Source organism: Ahaetulla prasina, chromosome 2 (genome assembly GCF_028640845.1).
Source record: "Ahaetulla prasina isolate Xishuangbanna chromosome 2, ASM2864084v1, whole genome shotgun sequence".
Taxonomy (NCBI): Eukaryota; Metazoa; Chordata; class Lepidosauria; order Squamata; family Colubridae; genus Ahaetulla; species Ahaetulla prasina.
The window spans coordinates 166,565,130-166,587,738 of record NC_080540.1 but is presented as its reverse complement, the minus strand read 5'-3'; the positions used below and the strand labels follow the sequence as shown (position 1 = coordinate 166,587,738).

General features: G+C 40.7%; 1 protein-coding gene across 3 annotated transcripts in view; it reads right to left on the bottom strand.

The window, feature by feature from the left end:
* Nucleotides 1-5,501: 5,501 nt before the first annotated feature.
* The window catches only part of STAC3 (SH3 and cysteine rich domain 3), a 35,408-nt gene continuing 18,300 nt past the window's right edge, over nucleotides 5,502-22,609 (bottom strand). For all 3 annotated transcript variants that reach the window (XM_058170730.1, XM_058170731.1, XM_058170733.1), the window contains 9 exons: nucleotides 21,563-21,660; nucleotides 16,650-16,710; nucleotides 16,459-16,550; nucleotides 15,336-15,402; nucleotides 13,425-13,471; nucleotides 12,098-12,189; nucleotides 10,386-10,437; nucleotides 8,793-8,942; nucleotides 5,502-8,156 (listed from right to left, as the gene is read on the bottom strand). In XM_058170730.1, the coding sequence (XP_058026713.1) occupies nucleotides 8,058-8,156; nucleotides 8,793-8,942; nucleotides 10,386-10,437; nucleotides 12,098-12,189; nucleotides 13,425-13,471; nucleotides 15,336-15,402; nucleotides 16,459-16,550; nucleotides 16,650-16,710; nucleotides 21,563-21,660 (758 nt within the window). In that variant the 3' untranslated portion in view covers nucleotides 5,502-8,057. The remainder of the gene's footprint in view (nucleotides 8,157-8,792; nucleotides 8,943-10,385; nucleotides 10,438-12,097; nucleotides 12,190-13,424; nucleotides 13,472-15,335; nucleotides 15,403-16,458; nucleotides 16,551-16,649; nucleotides 16,711-21,562; nucleotides 21,661-22,609) is intronic.

The following is a 22,609-nucleotide window of genomic DNA, read 5'->3' as shown; positions in this document are numbered from 1 at the left end:
GGAATGCCGCTGATACTTGGTTGTTTCGTTCCAAATATTCAAGTAAATTTACGATTTGCCTCACATTATATCTCATCTGCCTACCCTTAATAAATCCTGACTGATCATTATGAATTATTTGATTCATCACTGGCATTAATCTATTAGCCAATATCTTGGTAAATATCTTGTAATCAGTATTTAAAAGTGATATAGGCCTATAATTCTCTGCTTTAATACCATCTCGATCTTCCTTCGGTATTAACGAAATAAAGGCTGTCCTCCATGAAGGGGGAACATCTCCTCCCATTTGAATTTTATTAAATAACTCTTTAAGTGGTTCAACCATCTCATTTTGTAAATTTTATAATAAACAGCTGTTAAACCATCTGTTCCTGGTGCTTTACCGATTTTAAGTTGTTTAATTGCTAAGAAAATTTCCTCTGAAGTAATTAATTGATTCAATTCTTCTCTTTGATTTTCTGTAAGCTCACAAATATTTTGTTGTTGTAAATATCTTTCTATCTCTGTATCATCAACCATATCCCTAGAATATAACTTACTATAATACTCTAAAATGCTTTTTAATCAAGTTCTTTTGATAAACTTCCTTACCCTATATTCTATTTTATCAATCGTTCGTGATTTCTGTTTTTCCTTATTAAATAGGCAAGCCATCTTCCTGGCTTATTGGCATTATTAAACGTATTATGTTTTACATATTGTAAATTAATTGCTACTTGATCTGCCATCAACATATTAAACTGACCTCTCAATATATTTATTGATTCTTTTATTTTACTATTTCCTGGGCTATTTATCAATAATTGTTCTTTCTTTTAATTTCCTCTTCCAGTTCCTTTTCTTTTCTGCAATTTATTTTTGTATTTAATATTCATTTGTATAAGATTTCCTCTCATATAAGCCTTACTGAGTCCCAAATCATCTCTATAGATGTCTCTTTTTCATATTCATAATAAAAATTCTTTCATTTGTTTTTACATTCATTTACATTTTGTTCATATTTAAACAAATTCTCATTCAACCTCCATGATCTCCTAGCCTCCTTTTCCTGATCAAATTCAATCCAAACTGGACTATGATCAGATAAAGTTCTTGAACAAATCTTCGTCTTCTTCACTCTAGAATACAAGTCATTAGTAATCAAAATAAAATCAATCCTCGAAAATGATTGGTGCCTATCAGAAAAGAAGGTAAAATCCCTCTCTTCTGTATTATGTTCTCTCCAAATATCTCTTAATTCCAAGTCCTCCATCATTTCAAAAAAAGCCTTTGGTAATTTCGCCCGGCTTGATATCTTCCTTAAGCTTTTTTTGTCTTTTTGAGTATCCAACACACCATTCCAATCACCCATTAATATATATGATTTATAATCCCAAAATACTATTCTTTTATGTAAAAACTTGAAAAAATTTTCTTGTTGTTGATTCGGAGCATAAACTCCTATTAATAATGTCTTCTTTCCCTCCAACAAGAGTTCAATAGCAATGTATCTTCCTTGCTTATCCACCTCAATTAATTTTGCTGATATATCCTTCTTTATATATATAACTAAACCATTTTTTTTCTCCAAAGAGGAGGCAACAAAATGTACTCCCAGTTTTGAATTTATCAAATATTTCTGGTCTAAAGATCTAATATGTGTTTCTTGTAAACAAGTAATGTCATTTTTAAATTGTTTCAAATAATGAAATACTTTCCTTCTCTTCTGCGGTGAATTCAAACCATTAACATTCCAAGATAATAGTTTAATTGCCATTATCGGCCAAAGGAAACTTTTGGAACACTAGCCGCAAATCACATTTTCCTCCCACTGTTTCCGTTGTAGTAGTTGCCAGTTGTTGTTGTGCCTTCATCTCTTGTTCCTTGCGTTTAGCAGCAGCTCTTGTCAGCCTTTGTTCTTTTGAATCTGGACCCGTCATAGGTATTTCCAACACTTGTAATAAATCTTCTTCCATCGCAATCTGTTCTTGAACCTGCTTCACTTCTCTTTCCTTCACTTCAGTCTCCTTTCTTCTAGCATCCAGTGGAGAAAGACTTCCAACTTTTAATGCCTCAACATAAAATTCTCTCGCTTTTCCAACTGTATTGAGACGATGTACTTTCCCTGCATAATATACTATTATACCAGTTGGAATATCCCATCTATATTCAATCTGACGTTTTTTAAGTTCATTCACCAGGAAGGCAAATTCCTTTCTAGCCCTTAACATTTTTGGTGGAATTTCCTTTAATATTAAAATATCCTGACCAGCAATCTGAATCTTCTCCCCCTTATATGAGGCTTGCAAAATCTGATTTCTCACTGTTCTATTTGTAAAATAAATAACAACATCCCTTGGCAACTTTTTTTGCCTTGCTATCCAAGAATTCACACGATATATTTTATCAATTTGATAAGCCACATCTGCTGGACGAGCTGCTAATATCTCAGCAAATACTTCAGAAAAATTTCCTTAAATCCTCTTCTTTATTCTCTTTCAGACCACGAATTCTTAGAGCAAATTCCATATTTCTGTATTGTATCAAAACTATTTCATCATCTGTTTTTCCATTTTACTTTGAAATTCAGCCATTTTATTATCTAATTTTGAATTATGTTGCTTAATTTCTTCAACCTCCTCTTCCAATAAAATCACATTATTTGCCAAACTTTGTACTGCAATTACAAATCCTTCCTTAACTTCTTTATTTCCCACTTGAATTTCTGATATCTGCTCTTTCATTTCAGACATCTCATCAGTTATTACTTTAAATTTTCTTGCATAAAGTCTTTTAAATTCTCTTGTACCGCCTCTAAGTTCAATGTTCTAGTCTCCACTGTATGAGCTGGAGAGGCACCAGCTGAGGAGATTCCAGAGCCCTTTGTTACAGTAGACTTTAATTGTTTGGCTGCCATCTTCTATAAAATTATTTATTTATTTCCAACTTAATATTCAGTTTAAATCTTCTTAACCTCTGAGAAACACAGTCCTTTAAAGCTTTTTTAAAGCAATATTTAAAAAGAAAATCTCTCCTAGATTCTAGGCAGCAAAGAGTTAAAGAGTTAAAGCAGCAAGTAACATGCAAATTACCAACTGCAGACAAACGCTGAAAGTATCACTTTCGCTTTCCACTCGTTAACTTGTTAACAATTCGCCTCCATTTTCTTGCTGTTTTCAAACTTGTTACAAAGTATCGGGGAATCGGCTTGGCTACTTGCATAAAGTTCTCCCACTTTCGTTCTGTCCGGTATAATCCTTTATTGTCCAAAATAAATCTCGGCGTTTGGTCGTGGTGATTGGTTCCGCCCAAGCAGAAGAATCCTCGGATCTGGAGCTCTTCGGGTTGCTGGAGGGAACTTAACCCTTCAAACCCCTTTTTTCTCAGGGGCTTTAGGGAAATTCAACCTCTGCCCTCAGCTCACCCCCTCCTCTTCTCCCGAAGAGAGGGTTTTTCGAACCGCTGGACAGCAGATTTAAGCTGTCCTAGCGATTCCACAAAATCCAGAGGTTGGTGATCGTAAAGATCACCGCCATCACCTACGGTGCCAAACCGGAAGTCCCCTCATATGACATTCTTGTTCAGCCTCATTTCCCTTTGAGAGGGAGAGAGGGAGAGAGGGGGAGGGAGAGAAGCAGAGAGAGGGGGAGAGGGCAGGGGTGGAATTCAAATTTTTTTACTACCGGTTCTGTGGGTGTGGCTTGGTGGGCCTGGTGTGGGTGGGTGGGGTGGCAGGGGAAGGATATTGTAAAATCTCCATTCCCAACCCACTCTAGGGGAAAGATATTGCAAAATCCTCATTCCCACCCCACTCTGGGGCCAGCCAGAGGTGGTATTTGCCGGTTCTCTGGCAAACTACTCAAAATTTCCGCTACCGGTTCTCCAGAACCTGTCAGAACCTGCTGAATTTCACCCCTCGGAGAGGGAGGGGGAGAGAGAGAGAACATTTCTTTTGAAATTCCTACAGGAGGCATAGGTCTCTGAACAGATGTTTCAGATCCTTTCATATCCAAAACCACTGACTTTTCTTCGTCTTTCCCTCCTCTATCACTGTGTTGCAATCCTTCAAATCCAAAGAGATAAGAAACAATACAGTATAGACAGTTGCATTAATTATAGAGTTGTAGACAGGAATATCCTCAGTGCTATTGCCTTTATCAACTCAATTCCATCTTAGCTGTCAGTTTCCTGATTACCCACTGATGCAATTCTAAATGCCTGTAGACAGATAGCTGGAGATATACAGTCAAAAATATATTTTTTTGCTCAAGACCATCTCATTTGCGTAAACCCTTCCTGTAGGTATATCCTAACAAGTGCAAATTATTCCTATATGCTAACTTTGTCTTTCTTAACTTTCCATGTATAGCTGAGCCCTGAAATCCTTGGATGAAGTCGAAATGTACAACCAGCTGCCCCCAGAAGAAACAAAATATACAGATTTCCAGTGCAGCAGGAGATAATGAAAAACGCTTTTGTTAAGAGACCAGGTACCTAGTAATACTTCACTGTGGTAGATGTCCTGTCCTGCCTTGCCAACTCAAAATGGAATTGTGAAGTAGTATGGAAGGAAAAGAAAAGAGATTGCTCGTTAGCCTCAGATCAGTGGTGAAATGCATCCTGATTTAAGTGACTTCCATATAGTTTCTTTTGAGGTACGTTATAATTTTTTTTGTTCTCCCTAAGCAATCTTTTCTTATTAGTGAAGACGTTTCAAGCTTTCCTAAAGAGATGCAGTTAGTTCACATGGGATTATAGCAGTTGGGTCTGCAACACCTAGGCCCAGAAGTAGCAAATCCAGAAATCCAGGTCAAAAACATTACTACTCATTTTTACAGTTCCCAATTTGGAAACACATCAGGGCTGGCTCAATTTACAAGCTGTGTAGTAGTTGAGTAGAGTAGACTAGCTCTCAAATCTGTAACACCTAATTGTCCAACGTAGAGAAACAATGATGAGGGGGTTGGGTTAAAAAGAGAAAGCTAGTAACATTTGGGCAGGAAAGCAAATTAATAAATAGTATTTTGTGGAAGCATTAACTCCACTTGGAAGACTTGGATGAATCATGAAGGACAAGGAAACAATGAAGATAGATAGATAGATAGATAGATAGATAGATAGATAGATAGATAGATAAGATAAGATAAGATAGACAGACAGATTGACAGACAGACATGGACAGAAAGAGAAAGGTTAGATATAGATAGGCAGATAGGCAGACAGGCAGACAGACAGACAGACAGAGAAAATAAAAAACAAATCACACATTAAATTGGCAGTTGTGCAGTCTGCAATACAGAGGCATAGAAATAACAAGGGAAACTGCAGATACAAGACCAATGGGATGAGAACACTAGAATGAGAAACAGGCAGCATGGCTACCTTAGCAACATCCTACTGATTTACAGGAGAAAGGAAACTGCAAGCTGTTATACATGCAGGTACTCAAATGCGTATAAAAAGCAAGTATGATGTAAAGAGGGTTGATAGCAAGCTTTAGGAAACACGAGCCAAGAGCATCTCAGCACAAATTTATTGAGCGTGACTTTTTGTGAAAATAAACACAAGTGCGTCCGTGTACAAGGAACTCCTAGCATTTGAGAATTCTGCACAATAACATGTATGAATTACATTGCAAGATATAAACAGGCAGAGTAAATTGATGGGATAAAGTAAAGAGCTGTAGCTAGCATTAGCTGAATATACACACTATCTGGATGCTAAAATTGCATCACTTGCTAGGTATCTAGCTATAATTCCTAGCTATTGACCATGTTGTCTTTATGATAGTTCAATTGTAATCCAAAATGCCTAGAAAGCAACCAATTGCCTAGCCTGATTTATAGGGCCTCCTGAATAATTGCCTCCAGTGATCTGGAGAAAAGGGGGAAAAGAGCTTTTTCTCCAGTCCCTGATGAGACGGATGTGTTCAGGAAGGCAGTTTCAAACATTAAAAATACGACCCAATAAAAAGGTTATATTCATGGCTCTCCCTTTACTAAAGATTTGTCTGTTCCAGATGAATTTTGAGTTTAGACCTCTTTCTATTTTGCATGAAAATCCTGGGAGCGATATACAGATCAGTCAGTGGCCTTTTGATAATCAAGTAGCTTCCCCACTTTATGGAGCTCTTAGGAACTTTGCACACTCATGTCATATAAACAAACAAAGGCATGGCAGAAGAAATACCGCTTAAAATAAAAACAAGTAGCACATCAGATCTCTGCCATTAAGTAGAGGCAGAAGAGAGCATAGAAAGGGATGGTGCAAAATAAATAGTGACAAAAAAATCTGTGGATATTGAGCCGCAGTGGCGCAGTGGTTAGAGTGCAGTACTGCAGGTTACTTCTGCTGACTCCCGGCTGCTTGCAATTTGGCATTTCAAATCTCACCAGGCTCAAGGTTGACTCAACCTTCCATCCTTCTGAGGTGGGTAAAATGAGGACCCAGATTGTTGGGGGCAATAGGCTGACTCTGTAAACCGCTTAGAGAGGGCTGTGAAAGCACTACGAAGTGGTATATAAGTCTAAGTGCTATTGCTATATTGCAGTACCTGGAGACGGCAGAATAGAAGAGAAAGAACTAGAGAAAAATCACAAAAGAAAAAAGGCCTGTAAATAAAAGTAGAACTATGGCAAAAAAAAAAAGAAAGCAAAGATAGTAACAATAATTACAGGCCCCTTTGGAGTAATTCCAAAACGTCTGGAGCTTGAATGACATCAGCATTAACCAAATCACCATCCATTGCAAAAGGCACAGCATATATTGCAACAATACCCTTAATATTATTAAACAATTACATCTGCCTATCCCAGATCCTTGGGAAGGGTGAAATAGGTGGACAATAATTGCAAAGTGCAATCTAAACATCTGGCTACTGTGCGACCAACCATAATTTCATAACAGAAGGAAAGTAGTGGAAGAGGATAAGAGCCAGCCTGGTGCAGTGGTTAAAGCAGCAGGCTAAAAACTAGGAGGCTGTGAGTTCTAGTCCCACTTTAGGCACAAAGCCAGATGAGTGACTTTGGGCCAGTGACTCTTTTTCCTTCCGCCCTAGGAGGCACGCAAAGTTTTCTTAGCAAGGTTTTACTTCTGAAAATTCTTGCTAAGAAAAATACAGGGAGTAGACCAGGCAGTTGCCAGGTGTCAACAATAGCTTGAAGGCACCCAAACAAGTGCCTTCAAGCTATTGAAGGATAACAAAGTAATATAAATATCAGTTCAATTTAAGGGAGCAGAACAATTTCATAGCCTCCCAGCAATTGACAGCAAATACAGAAATTGAGGGGTCCTTGGAACTTTCTCAGCTTGGTTATTTTCTTGCAGATGTTTCATTATCCAAACTAGGCAACATCACCAGTGACTACAACTGATAATGTTACCTAGTTTAGGTAATGAAATGTCTGCAAAAAAACCCAAAAACCTCCAAACTTGGAGAGCACAAAGGACCCCTCATGTCAACCCTGAGCTACAAATATTCTTTATTAATCCAGAAACTTGCGGCTTTGCATCAACCCAGCTAGGCAAGTGAGGGATAGAAAAGGGTAACAGATATTGGCAAAACACAACTGAATCTAAGCCATCCAAGTAAACTAGGAGCCAAGCTCCCCCTCTGCCAGCAAAGGGACAGCCATATCCTGAAGTAAATGCGTGCACATTTTAGTGCCACCTACAAGGGGCGGCAGCAGTAACTCTTGCCATTTGTCAATTCTGCCAGTCAATCCATCCAATCACTTTCTTCGCAGACAAGAAGTAGAGCAGCTTTGTCCGCATCCCAGCACCTTCATGACAAGATCATAAAGAGATAATGGCTGAACCCATTCCAGAATCTGCCAGTGCATAGTTCAAGAGAAGCACTGAGTCCTCTCTCCAGTGGCAGATAGATAAGCTTCTTGCCTTGAATCCTGGCTCGCTGATGATACAGGCCTTCCGGTGATGTCGTAGCTCTTGGACCACGGACCTATAGAAACTCTGGTTTCTTCAAGAGAGGCGTTGGCATCTGGTAACGAAAACTCAATCGCTCTGGCCTTCTCTGGCCTTGGTTATGAAATCCTTGTGAATGCCAGGGTTAGACCTCAGATCTCCTGCAAGAAGTCTGCAGGAAAGAGTCCCACTTTGCGGCCAGTGTAGACTTTGACATACCCATTCAGCTCCTCTCCTTTCTGTACCACAATCTATAAGAGGATATGAGACGTTAGATGAGGTAGAATCTCCAAGTAGATTACCAATTTTTCTAGGAAAAATTGTTGTTCTTGTACATTTATATGGAGGGAAGGAGGAAGGGTGGGGGGGACGACTGCCAATAAGTAGCACAGGACCTGAGTTTAGGGGGGGGAAAAAACACCTTAGAATCGCTTGGGGGCTGAATGCTATTTAGGTGACGTGTTTAAAAAAAGCTGGGTTTTACAAATATCATGTACCTATATTCCTCAGATACTCGGTATAAATCTAAACATGATCAGACTCTTTTAAACTCTTTTCCTCCTAGCTCTGGCTTATGTGATAATTATCAGATTGAAAACTCGACGAAAACCCCATTTCTCCATTTCAGAAAGAATTTGCAGGAAAAAAGAGAAAGAGAAATTGTGCTATTGTAGCGTTTGTTTACTTAACTTTTAAATCGTCTGCCAGAAAGGATGGGATATAAGATCAATTTGTGGGGAAATATGTGGCAGTTTTCCGGGGGATTGTGACCTTTCAGCTCAAGATGGAAACATTTGTAAAAGTTATCATTGTTTTCGGCTGTTCAGAACAGTGGGGGAGGGGGGACGTTTATTTATATCTGAATGAAGTACTTCAAAGAGACATACCTGATCCTTTTTTAATGTAATCTGACCAATTTCTTTGTTGCCCACAAAGGATCTCATGACCTTATGCACACGTTCTCCTGCACGCACTCGGATAATGAAGTTTGGCGGAAAGTATCCAATTTTTTCTCCAATCTCCCCAATTTTCTTCCCCTAAGAGATTCATGCACGAAGTTACTTTATAAAGAAATAACCTGCCACCCCCCCCCCCCCAAAAATTCCCAATTCTATCACCATGAAACAAGATGGGATTAACATGAGAGGTTTTTTTTTCTTCAAAAAAAGCAGAAAGGAAAATTGGCAATTTGGAGTGATTCTCTCCTTCAGCACATAAGTATACTTTTTTGCTCTTAAAAAAAGGAGGAAGAGACAAGTAACTAATATTTTGGAACATTAGCTCTTGCCAACATGATATATTTTAATTATCCTCATTCCTCTCAAAATTGACATCAATAACCATGCAAACTGCTCATTAAGCCATTTTCAGGACAGTAAGTGACTTGCATGTTCTAAATGGGGGACATTAAAAAATATTGTGAGAGAAAAATGAGTGAATTTTACAAAAAAACATTTCGAAAGGAAAAATACAAAATTAATATTACTCATGGCTTTGAATCCTTTCATGAAAATATACGGTTTTTAACATTGTCATTTATAACATTCATTTTATGGACAGAAGATGGATTTATATATTTTGTGGTGAAGTAGGCAGCCTATTTATGACTGGACCAAACATTTTTAAAATGTGGGGGAGGGCATATGATTTAGATAATAGTACAAAGCAGGTGGAAATAGGATATTCTGGGGCCCCGCCCATTTTGGTTGGGCGGCTTAGCGATATTGTTTAATTTTTAACCCTTCCCTGACTACAGCTGCCAAAAACTAGCTATAGTTTCAAACAATGTTGAAGCAGGACACACCCACTATTTGTAGCAAGCAAACTCTCTTCCCCTCCCCTCCCCAAAACTTAGAAAGAAACTACAATAGAAAGCCCTGGATTTCACAGGTTTGTGACATGACTCTATTTTTTTAAATGCTTGTTTTTAATTATATACTACCCTGTTTCTCAAAAAATAAGACCCAACTGGAAAATAAACCCTAGCATGTTTTTTCAGGAGGCTTATAATATAATGCTTGTAATATAATACCCCAAAAAATAAGCCCCAGTTAAGATCGTCAACCTGACAGAGCTGTTTAGTACTGTATTTCCCCCAAAATAAAACCTAACTGGAAAATAAGCCATAATGTGTCTTTTGGAGCAAAAATTAATATGACCTAGTCTTATTTTGGAGAAAACACGGTATATACAACCCCTGGCTGTTAAATGGTTGCCCATTTTTCATTTTCACTCTGTAACTGACTTCTTGGGAGGAGGGGGGGGAACACTATTTTGCCAAGTTTAGTTCAATCAGTCAAATATGCCTCAAGTCACACCGAAGGAAGACTCCAGCTGAGATGCCATAGTAAAAGCTGAAACAGAGGAAATCCCAAATATTTTGCTTGTGGCTAACCACTGATATTTAAAAACTTTTAAAGATCAAGAGCTTTCTTCAAAACGAATTGGCTTAGATCCCGAAAGAGAAACCATCTTCTTACCCGCCACCATTCTTCATTGGAGTCATCAACAATTGCAACTTTGTCCCCAGGGCTGAAAGAGAATAAGGGCCCAAAGATGAAAATACTGTTGTGAGTCAGAACTGCTGAACAACATGGCCCATTCTGGCCATTTAATCCTTTCTTCCCCAGTTCTGAATATCTGACCAAGATGGCAACTTTCCCCCAAGATGGCAACTTCCTTCATGGTTCTACAAATTCAACAAGGTAATGAGATACAAAAGTCTTAGCTGAGCACCAGAACATCCAGCAGCCTGATAAACGCTCTATTCTTCTCTCTCCATCTTGCAACCATTGGTAGGATTCTATATTTATTGTTGCCGGTACTACATTTGCATACAGAGTAAACCCTTTTTACTTGTCTCCTAGGCCTTTTTCACAAAACAGTATAAAGAAGCTGTCATGTGACAATCTCACAGTCTTACATTGGATCCATGTGGCCTTGGGTTTCACATTATGTTACTACCGGTTCGCCCCACACGTGCACACTCGCTTTGTGCGCATGTGAGCCCGTTTCACGCACGTGCTTGCCTTCCACACATGCGCCCAGCCTTCCGCGCATGCACTTTGCTCATACACACACCTTCCCCACATGCGCATGGCCTCAAAAATGTACCTAAACAGGATGGCATAGAGCCAGGGCTGGTGGGCAGGCCCACCTGCGATTTCTGCTACTGGTTCGGGCAAACCGGTCTTAACCAGCTGAATACCATGTCTGGATGCATCTACTGAATTAAGAGGGATACAGCAATGGTATTCCACAAGCCTTTGATATTCCTGAATAAGGAAACTTCCTTGAAGGCAAGTTATGTCTTGATGTTTTATTTGAGTCTCAGCATTCTCACATTACTCTTTACATTAATGTAAAACCAGCTCAGCGAAGCTTTGAGTTCCAAATCTCTTTGTTATCGATGACTTTTTCAGAGACTCTCTTCATATGTTGCATTTTAGCTCCATGCCCCATAGATTACAAATTCCATATATCACTCTATAGGTTACAGAGTGAAGTCTCTGAAGTCTGGAGACTGCACTCCCTTCTACTGACTTGACTTTGGCAAAATATATCAGAAACTCAACCCAGACACTTCTATGTTGGGATTTGTTTCTATAAGTGGTTTAACAAGATTTGAGGTTAGTGATGTTCTAATCCAGGGGTAGTAACCTTTTTATACCTACTGCCCACTTTTGTATCTCTTGTTAGTAGTAAAATTTTCTAACCGCCCACCAGTTCCACAGTATCGTCATCTGCGCATGCATCTCACGCATCATGGATTGTGGGGGGGGGGCGCGCCGGCTACCAGCTCTGCTTGTCTGTTACAGCTGGGTAGTGTGGGGGGAAGATGCACGAGCTATTCTGGGACGAGGCTCTTTTGTTTGCAGTTGCACTATAGCACCATTTACTTTCACTTATGTAACGTGAACTAAACTTATGCGCGGGTGATACAAGTAGTATATTTTCAGAAATCTAAATTGTCACAGGGAATTTTATGAAAACCTAATGAAAATGTTTTTAAATAATGCTATGAAAATTTTTTTAAAAGTCAGTTAAATTTAAAAAAAGGAAAGTGCTTCAGTATCGGACAAAACCCCTACCGCCCACCATGAAAGCTGGAATGCCCACTAGTGGGTGATAGGGACCAGGTTGACTACCACTGTAACTAATCAATTAAAAACAAGACAATTTCGTTACTCACTGGAAATCCAAGTCATCCTTCTCCAAGGCTTTGAAGCGATATAGTGCAATAAAGTAGTGAGACTGTGGGAACCCAGTTTGCTGCTTCTTACTCTGTTCCAAAGAAGAAGAAAAAGTAAAGTCTCCTTCAAGTCAAACTTGACTCTTGTCAGTTTTCTTGGCAATGTTATGGAAGTGGCAGCTATAGCCCCTTTAGGGATGGTTCTTGGATTTCCAGGCTAGTTTGTAGCCTTGGGCTTCCCAGAAAACTTATATGTAAGCAATAACCTGGGGTAATCCTGCCAAGCTAAGGTCAACTATAGAAGAGAATATTTGTAACTCAGGGTTGGGGTCCTTGATGGTCTCTGAGCCTCGTGGTTTTCTTGCAGATGTTTCATTACCAAACCAGGTAATACCAGTTACCTACTTTGGGTATAGTATTAATGGTGTTACCTAGTATATTTTGCTTTCAGGTATTCACATTCTTGCCAGAAATCTTTAATGATGGCAAAACACAAGCTCCTATATAGATATCTTCTATAAAATTAGTCTCAGGATGGGCAAGAAATGAAAACAGATTAATCATAGGTGTAGAAATAAACATGTTTATATGACCAGGAGTATCCATGCATGGATCTCCAAAGGGGATTTAATCCACCTTTGGAAAGCAGGATACCAGCCATTCAAAGTCTTGCAGCTACTCAACCTTACAGTTCTACAAATATAGTCCATAGGTCTTTCTGTGGCCCTAGGCAAGGCTGTCTAATCCTCAATTATCTGGCACACGTAGTAACAAAGCCATCCTCTTCCATTATACTTTATGCAAAAACATGGAGATAATAGAGAGTAGATTATCTGAAATCTATTTTGTTCATATGCTCAAAATGTACTGTATGTCAACCTCTTTAAGTGTATATGGATGATTAGTGGAATCTGATTGGTGGGATCTGAGAGGCCATAGGCAATAAAGCAATCGAGCAGGAGTCTGCTTGCTTGCTCAATCTCAGGAGACTCAGTGCTTGCATTGAGATTCTGACCTTGAGAGAATATATATATATGAGTTGAGTGGCTTGTCTATGTACCATTTTCCTATTTTCCCCCCTCCGTGCAGTCCTTTCTACTAATGTGATTTGTGCAGGAAAAAAAGTCAACGTGGAGTTGACTATACAGGAAAAAAACAGCATGCAACCATTTGAATAATCAGAGCGGCAGGTGAAGAAAAGTGACTTGTAACAGCATCACTCATATTTGGAGACAAGAAAGCGTGTAGTCAGTGTGTTCAATCTGGAAACCGGGAAGCACAATCTCTCCCTCTTCCCTTCTCCCATGCACGAGTGAGGGGCAAGCACCTTGTCATCCGGGGTATTCTTCTCTGCTTTCTGTCCTTCTGGATTTCCTGGATTAAAAACAAACAAGCAAGCAAATGAAATTCAGATGGGATGAAATACAGGTAATCCTTGAGTTACAACAGTTCATTTAGCAACTGTTCAAAGTTACAACATAACCCTCTCCCCCAAGTACTTACATAACAGTCCTGAATTTACAAATGTTGCAGCACCATGGCACTCGTTTATGAATGACCACAGAGCCCTGCCTATTCCTCGCCTTCCCCTGGGTCTCCACAGGTATTGGGCCTGTGGATACTCACTTTGTGAAGATCTAGTGAGCCTTCGGTTTCTTGGCCTGCTTCAGTACTTAAAGCCTTTGGTGTGTTCACAGAGAATGGAACTTGAAAGTACTGCAAGATCATGTGAGATCTAACGCTACTGCTCTTGCGTGATTTCATGGTACTTTAGGACTCTGTTTTCTGCAAACAGAGCCTTGGACGAGATTTGGAGGCAAGGCCTAAAGCACCAAAGCCTTCCCTTCATTTGCAGAGCCTTTTGCCATCTTTGCAAAAAGCCTTTGCTGCCAAGAACGGAGGCCTGGAAGGACACGTATACCCCTTCCAGGCTCCGTTCTCATCGGCAAAGACTTTTTGCAAAGACAACCGGAACCTATAGGGACGCAATCTTTCATCCCTGCAGGCCTCAGCAAGCCTTTGCTCAAGACAAAACGGCGGCAGAGAGGCTGGAGAGGAGACAACTCCCTTGATCATTGAGAGCTACGTATGGTAAATGACCCAGTCAGGCAGGGGGAAGGCATGAGATATCTCACTGGGTTGGAGGAGGCCTTGAGTGGTTGGAAGCACTAGGCTTCACATGACCTTCCCCACCCTGAGATACTTTATACACTTAACAACCTACGCATTCAATTAGCAAATGTGTGAGAAAAAGCAGGGAGTGATCACGTTCCAGTTACATGATTCACTGCTACGAATCCTCGGGTTACGAATGTAATTGGCAGGCTCCATTACATTTATAACTCGAAGATTACCTGTATGGAAAAAAAGATCAGACAGTTTTCCTTCTCCTAGAGCACTGAAAATAAAATGCCACAATTTTCCTAGTTTTTTTTCCCAAGGCCTAAAAAGGAAATTATTCATAAATTAAGTCCCCCGTCTCTGCTTTTCTTGTATTAGTCTGCCTTCTTTTTCCTGCTTACAGCAGTCACAAATATAGGTGTCCTTTTTTTTCTGACCTTGATTCATTACATTCATTTCAATTTTATATTTGCATTTTCTAGTTAAAGGATAAAGCTTGGCCAACAGGCAGCATCTAGGTCAGGGGTGTCAAACTCAAGGCCCGTGGGCTGGATCCAGCCCATGGGACGCTTAGATGTGGCCCACGGGGTCACCCTGAAAACAGCAAAGGACCAGCCCGCTGTGCCTCTGCCAGCGAAAACGGAGCTCGTGCAGCCCTCCTGAGCTCCATTTTCACTGGCAGAGGGTTGCCGGAGACCGTCGCAGCCAAAAACGGAACTCGGGAGCCCATTTTTGCTGGCCAAGCACTTGGGCCACCACAGGCACCCTGATGCGAGTGATGTTGAGCTGACCATGCCCACCCTGGCCACCCAAGGTCAGACACAACCTTCATGCAGCCTTCAATGAAATCGAGTTTGACACCCCTGACCTAGGTGAACTTCATTCAAAAATGTAAGCAGAATCACACCTGGTTACATTTGAGCAACATCTGGAGAGCTATCGGTTGCCTCTCTTGAGATGTCACATGGCAAAAAGTTTTAATTTGTAGGCACCAGGGGTTTCCTTTCTTTTCAGTGATCTTCTTGCTTCTTTTGTACTTTGTTTATTCGAGCAACATTTGCTTAACAAATATTTAGATTGTGGACCCCAGAGACAACAAATTTCTATTAACACTTACCTCCCTCTGGTTTGTCACTTTCTGGTTTGGGGGCTTCTGTTTCTTCTTCCATCATGGCAGCCAAAGGCTAAAATGTAGGAAGGAAAATATATCAGAAAATATTTATTTGACAGTATTTATTTATATGCCACCCAATCAATAAACTTAGGACGGTGCAGAAATAAAATACAATACTGACAAATTCCTATCCTTCATCTAAACTTCAAACCTTACCCTAGATGTCTATGGAAATTCTCAGCCACCCAGGTCATGGTTGTCCCAAAGGTGCTTTTTCGAGAAGCTTCTTCAGCTCTGCAGAATCTTGGATGACGATTCTTTGAAACGTCTTCAAAGAAAAAACAGAAAGTCCCAGTTGCCTCTTGAAAAAGTACCTTTGGGACTTGCACTAGATGGTTGCCTCCAACTTCTCATTAAATGGCACAGGCCTATTAGAAATGAATGATTTTGAGTGTCTTCTGAAGTCACAGAAGGGTAGAACCCAAGATTACCAGCAGGACCAGTTTATTCCATAGGGCAGTGGTACTATGCACATCATGCATTTCCTTTGTTTCTGACTACAATGCTACAAGTTCAACGGAGCTGTAGAATGCAGAGTTCCCAGCATCAAGAGATCCTGAATGGCAGATTAGTGCCTTGTAGCATGAATTTAAGGAGAGGAATAGTTGAATATTTTAAGTAATTTAAAGAGGGATGGTGAAAATATAGCCCTCCGGATTTCACTGGACTCATATCAGTCCCAGCCAACATGAGTAATAGAGAGCCTAGAAATAGCTGGAATGGTACATGTGGTGCGGTGGTGCAGTGGTTAGAATGAAGTATTGCAGGTTAACTCTGCTGACTGCCAGCCAACTGCCAGCAATTCCATCCTGACCAGCTCAGGGGTGACTCAGCCTTCCATCCTTCCGAGGTCGGTAAAATGAGGACCCAGATTGTTGGGGGCAATATGCTGATTCTGTAAAACTGCACTGTAAAGCAGTATATAAGTCTAAGTGCTATTGTTATTGCTACATGTGGCCAATGTTGGCTTTAGAATTGCTTCTATCTTCGTCCATTATTCCAGCTTGGATAGCCTCTTATGCGCCACCCTTTTATGTTGGGATGTTGCATCATGCTGGCTTCCTACGTTTTTTTTGTTATCCTGCCCTTTCTTGCGCTCCTTGTTTGCCATGATAACACCTGATCGTAGGGTATCGAAGACAGGATCATTTCGGTTAGCTGTGAAATAATAATAAAAAAAAAAAGTTGTAAAAGTTACAAAGGAGTTTCTGAGGATGGATGACCAAGAGTTAAAGTCCTGTTGGATTACTGACTTACCACCTGAAAGTTGTTGGGCGCTGTACAATGGAGAGCTGTAAGCACGGCGGAAACCTGGAGGCTGAAGAGTAAAAGGTAAAGATTATACACAGTCAAGAACGTTGGAAAAAGGGGACAAAGCCCATTTTTCTCCCAGATGATGAAGCTTGGGGACAGAGGCAGCTATTATCCTTGACAATCTCTAGCCTTAGTCTAATGCTTGTTTTATAAATAACACCATGTAGCAAACATTTTCATAAGATGCAGAAAGCGTGCTTCTGCTGATTTATGAAAAAGACTAACAAAGCAAGTATGGACAAAATGCAGAGTCTCCCAAAATTTTGGCAGTAGCTTCTAAAAACTTGACACTTTATTATCATTTTCAGGATGATGGAAACGGGAAATCCTTACAGGAAATATTAATTCATTGCATGTATTTAATATAGTTTAATTTTATTTTTGTCCTCTTTTGGGGCAAAAATTACTTCTAGTCAGCTTGGCAGAGCAGCCTCTGGTATTTTACTTTTTTATGACTTAGCATTTTATTGTCTGTATATACACCAAGAGCTTATGCGCCAGAGACAAATTCCTTGTGTGTCCAATCACGCTGGGCTACTAAAAAATATTCTATTATCCATTGCTCTTGTAAAAGATTGTGTGTGTTCTGCAACACAGAAACTACAGTATTGCGAAATCCCAAATTAGAAAGCGAAGAGCCCTGGTTGCAACTGTTTTTTGCATTCCAATATTCAGAAAAAGCTAGCTCCTATTGATTGGACCTGCTCAAGAGAAATTAATTGACTGTATTGTTCTAAGCCATGAGTGTCAAACTCAAGGCCTGCAGGCCGAATCCAGCCTGTGGGGTGCTTAGATCTGGCCTGCGGGGCCACTCTGGCAACAGCGAAGGACCGATCCGTGGTTCCTCTGCCAGCAAAAACGGAGCTCAGGAGGGCCACATGCTTGCAGGAGGCTGTCGCAGCCTAAAATGGAGCTCAGCAGCCTGTTTTCACTGGCAGAATGCTCGGGCCGCCACAGGCGCCCCCAACACGAGATGTCAAGCTGGCCATGCCCCCCCTCCCCAAGGTCAAACACAACTCTGATGCGGCCCTCAATGAAATTGAGTCTAAGCTAAGACTGTCTCAGCTATGTTTGTTCTCATTTATGTCAACTGATTCACTGTGATCCCTGATTGGCTAAGATCACAGAAAAAAATGGCACCCCAAAGCCCAAATGACTGCATATGTTGTTGTTAGTTGCAAAGTCGTGTCTGACCCATCATGACCCCATGGACAACATTTCTCCAGGCCTTCCTGTCCTCTACCATCCTCTGGAGTCCATTTAAACTCATGCCTACTGCTTCAATGACTCCATCCAGCCACCTTATTCTCTGCTGTCCCCTTTTTCTTTTGCCCTCAATCTTTCCCAGCATTAGGCTCTTCTCCAGCAAGTCCTTCCTTCTCATTAGGTGGCCAAAGTATTTCAGTTTCATCTTCAGGATCTGGCCTTCTAAAGAGCAGTCAGGGCTGATCTCATGACTGCATATAATACTGGAGAAAAGGGGGAAAATGTGATTTTCTGGGGAACCATTTGGTCTTCTCCAAATACATGAAAAATGTTCATAACCGAACTTTTAGTATAAAGCTATTTTATAAAGAATACGTTACTAGCTGCTTCGGCTTTTAATAATATATAAAAACACTGGGTAATTTATTAGCTTACTCACTCACTGCTCTCCTCCAATTCTGCAGTTAGGGAATTGTGGCTTCAATCTATCAAAGGCAATGTGCTGAATCTACACTAAGAATTGGAATCCATTTTTCAAAAGTATAAAGTCCATTGTAGGGCCAATAAATGTACTTTTTCTCCCACAAGAATAATTTCCAATTGAAAAATAATGTAATCCTTATATACACCGTAACGACTGCACATTTCTACTTTTTATTCTGGCCCGGAATAAAAAGAGGCAACGGCATACATCTATTTGAGATAGTCACTTCCAGAGATGGATATTCAGATTGTGCATTATTTTATGCATGTAAAACAAGTGTAGCAAACTAGCTCTTAAATCAAGGTGCCCTACTTAAAATTCTTGCAACACCGTAGACCCCAGGGTTGATCTGGAGCAGATACCAGCAACAATACTGGATATAAATGCAAGAAGAAATGATGCAAGATAAAAATGGCTGCTCTTCCATGTAATCATTTAGAGGCTTCAAGGCAAGTAGAGTTGATTAGTAAGATTACACCATACACATTCATCCATGAATGCCACCCACACATAAAACTGTTGCAGAAGAAAGAGGCTATGTTCTTGGCTCTGATCCCAGAAATCTTATCCAGGTTTGTTGTATCTTGCCTACTAGCAGTAGAGAGGCAGTTTGATATAGTGATTAAGGGATCAGGTAAGAGACCATGAGTTCTAGTCCTGCCTTAAGCCTGAAGCGGGCTGGTCTCCCTCAGCCTTAGGGAAGAAGCAAGGGCAAACCGCTTCTCAAATCTTGCCAAAAAATTGCAGGAACTTCCCTAGGCAGTTGCCAGGAGTCAAAACCTGGCTCAAAGGCATACACACACACACACACACACACACACCAAAGCAGTGAGGAAACAGCAATCTCATGGTCAGGATTTTGGGAAGTTCCTGCCATATTTACCAGACTCAATCACTGATATGAACTCTCCAGAAACTCAGCCATATCCAGTAATAATTAAGAGACTTCACAAATAGAGCATGGCTGAATAAAATGCCTTACTGCAAGACAGTGATGGGTTTCAACTTTTTTTACTACCAGTTCTGTGGGTGTGGCTTGGTGGGCATAGCAGGGGAAGGATACTGTAAAACCTCCATTCCCTCCCCAATCCAGCGGAAGGTTACTGCAAAATCCCCATTTCCTCCCAATCAGCTGGGACTCGGGAGGCAGAAAATAGATGGGGGTGGGACAGTCAGAATTTTTACTACCAGTTCTCTGAACTACCCAGAATTTCTGCTACCGGTTCTCCAGAACCGGTCAGAACCTGCTGAAACCCACTTCTACTGTAGGAAGAGCTGCAGAACACAGGAATCAAAGCCCATACCTAAATTCCAGGGTTAAATTTCTTAAGTTTCCTTCTCACCTTGTCTAGTCAACAGATTTTTAGCCATTCCTTTCAAATCCTTGAACTCTGAAGGCACAAGATCTGCGTTTACTAGCAATTCTACCTGGCTTGAGATCTATTGTTTCTGTCAGTCAGTTTTCCTAAATATGAACTCCATGGGAAGGAACTGGCTCTAACTCAACCTCGGCAGGACAGAGTGTCTATGTGGTTTTGACTTCCAGGCCCACCCCGAGTCCTCTTTGATTCTGGATGGGGTGGCACTTTTCCAGATTCGGTGTGAAATTTGGAGGCCTCCTGGGATTCATGGCTTCTGCTTGAAGAGCAGATGAGAGCAGCGGCTAGAGGGTCTTTTGTATAGAGTCGTCCAGTGTACCAATTGCACCCTTTCCTGGATCAGGAGGCCTAGCTGATAGTTACTCATGCCTTGGTCAGCTCCCATTTGAATTACTGCCATGTGCTATACATGGGGCTGCTCTTGAAGACCACCCAGAAACTTCAACTGGTCCAGAACATGGTAGTGCACATGGTGATGAGTATTCCTAGGTTTGCCCATTGTACATTTCTGTTGTATGAGCTGTGTGGGCTTTTAATTTCTTTCTGGGTACAAGTCAAAGTGCTAGTCGTCACCTTGAAAGCCTATGGCACAGGGCCAGATTATCTGCAAGACCGCATTTCTCTAAGCTCATCGACTTGTCTTACCAGATCAGATAGAGAAGACATGCTCCTAGTCCCTTCCTTTAAATATTGGCATCTTATGGGAGCTAGGAAGCCTGCCTTTTCCATGGCAGCCCCTGCCAATGACATTTGGCAGGCCTCTACCTTCCTACCTTCCGTAAAGCACTGAAGACTTGATTTTTCCCACAAACACTCTGATAATATGAAGTGATAATATGAAGTATTGGAAGCTTGATTTGGCATCATTTTTTTGTTTGTTTGTTTTTAATGTGCTGAGTTCTTACAGTCTTACTATGGTTTTATGTTGTTTCCATTTTTGATTGGGAGCTGCCCAGAATTCGTTATAAGATAGGTCATCGTATCAGTGTTTTAGATAAAGAAATTCTTTTCAGTTTCTTATTGGTAGCCATCCTATAGACTTCATGATATAGATTTTTTTTAAATCATCAAATACTGATGGATCCAAAACCAAATTACATGGCTTTCTTTCCTCATTTCTTTAAAAGACACTCTTGCAATATTCTCCATTTTGCTAATTAAAATATAGTAACCTCAGCATCCCAACCGGGATCCAACGATAATACACAAAAAAACCCACCAATTTTATCTAATTATATTCTAGCTGTGAGCACTCAGCTTGTAAAAGACAGGTTCTTGAGTGTACACTGTTGTTACACTTATGATTAAAAACTACTGAAAAAAATCCTACCCTTTTCAAAGTACCGGTAGCATACCTTTCTGGAAAAAAGTGATCCCCCTTCTACATATCAGTGTTCTCTACATGTCTAAAGGGCCGGAATAGCTCAGGCTGTAAGGAGCCTGTTATTAGAACACAATAGCCTGCAATTACTGCAGGTTCAAGCCCGGCCCAAGGTTGACTCAGCCTTCCATCCTTTATAAGGTAGGTAAAATGAGGACCCAGATTGTTGGGGGGACAATAAGTTGACTTTGTAAATATACAAATAGAATGAGACTATTGCCTTACACACTGTAAGCCGCCCTGAGTCTTCGGAGAAGGGCGGGATATAAATGTAAATAAAATTAAATTAAAAAAATGGAGCAAGCACAGAACCAAAACTGCAGCTTGCCACATCAAATCATGTTATGGATACCAATCGGCAGAGGGCAGGTGCATTTGCATTGGGGCTCAGAGGAGGCCTACTTACTATCTTGCCAAAGCAGCGCTGAAATTCCACATAACTTTGGCAGTGATGATGGATGTGAGTTTTGCAGTTCTTGCATTTCAAGCCATATTTGTTGTTGACTGCAAGGAAAAGAAAGGCAATCATTGGCATTATATAGGCTAAGGTAGGGGTCTGCAAACTTGGCTCTTTTAAGACTTGTGGACTTCAACTCCCAGAGTTCCTCAGCCAGCAAAGCTGGCTGAGGAACTCTGGGAGTTGAAGTCCACAAGTCTTAAAAGAGCCAAGTTTGCAGACCCCTGGGCAAAGGCGTCTCTCTCCCCCACCCAGCCCCCAGCCCCGGGTGTCCCCATTTCTGGAATCAAGCAATAGATAACACCACAGCATGCCTTCTAATTGAGCCAGACAGAAGCCATTTAAAACCATACAAAGAAGCCATTTGCCTCCCAGATGGAGGGGAAATTACTTTCAGGAAAAGACTGCAGGACGAAATATAAGCATTCCCTAAATACGCTTCCTTTTGGCATTTTAAAATGTTCTGCCGGAAACCACAAGGGAAAACTCTGTGTATGTTCAGTTCTATCAAGAAATGCAGCCTGGAGAATCATCTTGGCAACGAAAGATTTCTAGCTTTTAGTTTAAGAGGTCTTCCTGCTCCCGCCATGTCTTGGCCTCGTGGATAGAAAGAAGCAACAGGAGGCCCACTTGGTTGACCTATGGCCTGCCTTGAGCAAATAAGATATTCCAAGTATAGTGCCATGTATTGGGTTACCATTCCCACCATGCTCAGGCATCATGACTAATCTCCACTGTGGATGATAAAGGTTTAATGTATTTCTGGATTATACCATTGTTTCTACCAAACAATGGTATAATCTGGAAGTCTGGTATAGTATATTTCCATTTGTTCCTTGCCTTTGATTCCTTGAATCTCCTTTCTGACTCCTGCTTTCCAGTTTCAGCCTCATTTCTGTGACAAACTCTCATTTCTCTTTTATACAGGGGAGGGGAGGACTGACATGTGATCGCCTCCATCGCAAATAGTTTTAACTAAACTGCGATCATCAGTTT